Below are 5,046 nucleotides of genomic sequence, written 5' to 3' on the forward strand. Positions count from 1 at the left end.
AGTACCGCTCGTGTGCGGTAGTACCGCCCTGACCAGCGCGGTAGGACCGCTCTCGGCCCAGCGGCAGTACCGCGAGGAAGAGCGGTAGTACCGCTGGCCAAGCGGTAGTACCGCTCTCTGCGGGGCTGAAGTGGGGGGTAACGGTTGGATTGCTCCCCCCACTATAAAAGGGGGTCTTCTTCCCCAAAGTTGACCCACCTCTTCCCCCAAAAGCTCCATTGTTGCTCCAAGCTCCATTTTCGCCCGATCTCTCTCCCTAGCCAATCAAACTTGTTGATTTGCTCGGGATTGGTTGAGAAGGCCCCGATCTACACTTTCACCAAGAGAAATTTGATTTCCCCCACTTATCCCTAGCGGATCTTGTTACTCTTGGGTGTTTGAGCACCCTAGACGGTTGAGGACACCGCGGAGCCATAGTCCATTGTGGTGAAGCTTTGTGGTGTTGTTGGGAGCCTCCAATTAAGTTGTGGAGATTGCCCCAACCTTGTTTATAAAGGTCCGGTCGCCGCCTTCAAGGGCACCAATAGTGGAATCACGGCATCTCGCATTGTGTGAGGGCGTGAGGAAAATACGGTGGCCCTAGTGGCTTCTTGGGGAGCATTGTGCCTCCACACCGCTCTAACGGAGATGTACTTCCCCTCAAAAGGGAGGAACTTCGGTAACACATCCTTGTCTCCACCGGCTCCACTCTTGGTTATCTCTTACCTTTACTTGTGCACGCTTATATTGTGTTGTATCCCTTTCTTGCTCGTGCGTTTGTTGTTGTTGCATCATATAGGTTGCTCACCTAGTTGCATATCTAGACAACCTACTTTGATGCAAAGTTTAAATTGGTAAAGAAAAGCTAAAAATTGTTAGTTGCCTATTCACCCCCCTCTAGTCAACTATATCGATCCGTTCACTCATTTAACTCGGTCTATAAACGATCTTAAACCAAAGCTCAGCTCGACTCGTTATTCTTCGAGTTCGAGTCAATTCGAGCCGAGTTACGAGCTGCTCGTTTAGCTCGCGAGCTTCGAGCTTTTTTTCCAGCCCTAGCTAAAACCTTAGTAGTAGCACTATATTTTGGACAGCGCTACTACTACAGCTAGCATCGGTGGGCTCGTTGGGTCCCACTTAGTAGTAGTGCTTTTTCCCTTTTACAGCACTACTGCTAAAGCATTACTTGTAGCGCTGCCCTAGACCAGCGCTACTACTGATGCCCTACCTATAAGCATTTCCCTAGTAGTGTCCGATAAGCAGTCACTTGATCAAGAGAGTGCACGTGATAATAATGCTGACCTAGGCAGTTAGAGGGGAAATTCTGAACATAAGGTCCTCGGATTTTTTGTGTGGTAGGGCCTGTTTTAGAGTTTGTCACATGGCCTCGGATTTTGCCGGCCCGGCCTTGGGAGGTGGCCGCCACCAGCAACTAACACTAGCTGGATCCCCGCTGCCATCGGAGCGTCGCGCCCCCGACCTGCAGCAAGCCAGCGAGAGGAATCCCACCGCCATTGGCCACCAACGGGCTTGGCCCAGTGGCGTGAGTCAACGATGGTCAGGAGGAGGGAGAAGACGGGAGGTGGCGGCGACCCTAGGGTTCCGTTTGAGTCACTCTTGGGAGCGACGCGGGGGCGTTGTGTGACCTTGTTATCTCCATCGTTTGTGTTTTGTGCCACCATGCCTCATTGCAGCCACCTATCAAGTCTTTAAATTACAACCATGCTTTATAACTGATGCATCTCTAGAAATTCATCACATCATTTAACATGCACTACAAAGTTTGTACTCGACAAAGCATTTTCTTCATCATCTTCACTTAGAATTTACTACCTCCGTCCTGCTTTATTGGCCCCTTCTTATTTTGTGCCAAATTTTGACTAGGGATTTAATTAACAAAATGTTAATGCATGTCACCAAAAATTTTATCGTTGGATTCCTATTTGAACATAGTTTCTAATGATATTATTTTTGATGACATGCATTAACATTTTGGTAGTTAAATTTGATGTCAAAATTTGAAGCAAAATACGAGGGGACCAATAAACCAGGACGGAGGTAGTAGGGAAGAACTTCCTTTAACATTAGCATTCAATAATATAAAATTTCTGTTCCATATTGTATTTTTAAATACAAAGTACCTTGTGTAGTACATTCAGTTTTAATCTATATTACTCCAAAAATTCTACCTGCAACATACTTCCTCCGTCTCGGTTTATAAGGCATGCGCGTCATTCTAGGTCGACAATTTAGCTAACTAAATTGTATTATATTTGATGAAAATATATGTTTGGAAACTACATCCGCTTAAGAATCCAATGATATACTTTTGGTGACATATAACTCATAATTAGCTAGTCAAATCGATGACCTAGAACTACGTGCACGCCCTGTAAACCGAGACGGAGGGAGTACTAAATTATACTATTAATGTAAAATTTATGATATTTTAAATCATTTGATCCTATTTAGGTATTAAATGACTGCTCAACTCTTTATTGGATATAATTGAAATCTGAACTACATGTATCTCAAATAAGGTCTTTAAATTCAGACAAAAATAATTTTTAACCAATTCTGTATATTTTCAGCCCGAAAAGAGTATATTATAATTCGAACTACATGTATCGTCTAAATTTTGAAATACCAACTTAAGGTACATACCTTGTGTATTACCTATAATAGCGCAATTTTTAAGTCCTGTAAACAGTACCGGGGCTTTGAGATTTTCCATGATTTGTTTGTTATATGTGCCTAGAGCCCATAAAACTTCAACAATCAATTGTGGCACGACCTTTTCCCTGTTTCCTCCAGTGCTTAACTTTCTGTTTGATTGCATGATGGTGGGGAACGACAACGGCTTAAATAAGTTAGCTTTCCAGATGCATTATAGAATAGTGGATTTTACGGTGGAGTTTATGATAGATATGCCAATTTTAGACTGTGTTTCAGAATGGCCAAGAAAGTTTTCACGCCAATGTTTTAGCATGTATTGAGTGCATTTGAGGGCAGTAATGAAGCTATATATGCCTAATTTAAATTGTGATGATCTTGACTCCATGGCAAGTGGATAACTTCATATGCCATGCCAGGTTTACGCCCTAGGCATTTTCGAACCTAGAGGTTTTGGCACACAGAATGTTGGTGGCCACTGAAATTACCAATGGATGGGCTCAAAGAAAAATCGAGTAAGGCAGGAAAGGGTAGGAATATATTTTCCATGGCTTAGTTAAAAAAGACCCTATCAATTATTTTCAATTCGGGTAATCTCTGTTGCTTGACCAGGTATACCTTCGGTTTAGGAGGGGTCGCTTTGCTTGCAAATTAATAGCACTATTTAATTTATTAGCTGCAGCTTCCCGGAAGGATGAGTAATCTTTGTGCAATGGGTCTCTCATCACGTTGAAATGCACAAGGACAAGCCAGGGATATATACACATTAAGAGGGGCGATGTCAAGTGAAGGAGGAAAGCACCCTTTATCATAGCTTTTTGAGAGGAAGATTGGTTAAAGGGAGGCTACGGTGGAGACAAAAACATTAGGAAAGATGGGTTTGGAAAGTGGTGGACAACAGGAACCGGATTAAGTGCTTGGAACATATAGCGCCAGAGAATTCCGCCATAGGAACTGGCCTGTTGCCGGGTTTATTTATGAGGGAGGAACTACTTAGCCTTTTGGTTGTCAATTTTTTTTTGAGTTTTGATTCTTGCAAGAAAGCGATCAATGTGGGGTTGAAGGGCTTCATACCAATCAGTTCAGGAAGGACGTCACCATATTTTTCGGACAAACAAAAAATTAAGTCAGATATAATAAAAACGGGGTCACAAGATGTATACAAGAGCAACGTTACTGCACTTGCAGACTAAATAGCTCAATCTAGCGGGCGCATGGTGAAGTCATTTGGAAGGGTCGTGCATCGCGGCCTCCTCCTCGGCTCGCAGCTCAGAATCGGGTTGTGTGTGCAGCACGCGCAGGGTTACCACACAGTCTTTGAAACCACAATCTTCTAGGGGACCCCCTCCTAACTAGCAAACTATCTGCGCATGGTCTACTCCAATGGTCAGTCACACACCTCGCATCAGCCTTATTTTCTGGTTCATTGAGCAGTGCCGGATGGCTTCGCCTCGACGGACATGGCCTCGGTTAACCCGTGCACCGTGCCATATAATAGCAACCCCAACATGCACGACGCCATGGGCAGATGAACGAGCATGCGTACCGATTAGAGTATAATCTTACTGACCCTGTCATGAGCTCAAACCCATGCATATGCATGCACGCTATATCTCACTAAGCCCAAGCACGTTCTCATTTGCTACTAGATATTGACCCACATATAGGACCAACTTTTCAATCTCAACTAATATATAGGGGATAAAACAATAAGCAAATTAATACCCGTTCATGTTTCATACATAATAAAGAGTACTGTACTGACTAAAACTCCATCAAAACACAAGGAGAAAAAACTCACAACCTTCTTCCTAAACACGCATGCTATTTATAAAGATAACCTAAAAGATATTGCACCAGCAACTGGCTAGCCATCAAGCTGCTGCATCATGCAACGTAGTTTTTTTAGGCCAATCATGCAACGTAGTCCTCATCAAGAAACTCCATCAAAGGCTGTTGCAGCGCCTTCATTACAGCTTCCCACCCAGCATGTGTTGGGTGTGTCTGGTCCCAGTAGAACATCTTGTCAGGAGTTTCACATAGGTCGTACAAGCGCTTCCCTGAATGGCTACGCTCTCCACAGTACCCTCCCTTATAGGCACTCTCGCAGCACGGGGTCAGTTTGCCCTTGAAATTCTTGGACTCAGCCGACCCTCCACCTGCATGCATGCACAAAAACAATTTTGCATAGTTACATAATCAAGTTCATACATTGGAAATCAGATTTGGCTTACAACATACACGCGGATATGTGACTTTACCAGGGGCATGATTGATGATGTTAGTGAAAGCGGTGTAGAGGTCCAGTATGTGAACGTTGTCCCTTTCTTCGAGCATTTGTTTTAGATACTTGTTGTGCACGGATGCACCATAATTGCCGAGAAGGTCACACGT

The 5,046-nt window shown here is 43.9% G+C and overlaps 1 protein-coding gene across 1 annotated transcript; it reads right to left on the reverse strand.

The window, feature by feature from the left end:
• Positions 1-4,364: 4,364 nt before the first annotated feature.
• On the reverse strand, positions 4,365-5,040 carry LOC123176476 (GDSL esterase/lipase At5g03600-like). Its single transcript, XM_044590666.1, has 2 exons — positions 4,914-5,040; positions 4,365-4,811 (listed from the first exon to the last, which is right to left on the reverse strand). Exons 1-2 carry the CDS (start codon positions 4,987-4,989, stop codon positions 4,567-4,569), a joined length of 321 nt encoding a protein of 106 aa, XP_044446601.1. The 5' UTR covers positions 4,990-5,040; the 3' UTR covers positions 4,365-4,566.
• Between the last annotated feature and the right edge of the window lie 6 nt (positions 5,041-5,046).

Source organism: Triticum aestivum, unplaced genomic scaffold (genome assembly GCF_018294505.1).
Source record: "Triticum aestivum cultivar Chinese Spring unplaced genomic scaffold, IWGSC CS RefSeq v2.1 scaffold71976, whole genome shotgun sequence".
In the NCBI taxonomy this organism is placed as follows: domain Eukaryota; kingdom Viridiplantae; phylum Streptophyta; class Magnoliopsida; order Poales; family Poaceae; genus Triticum; species Triticum aestivum.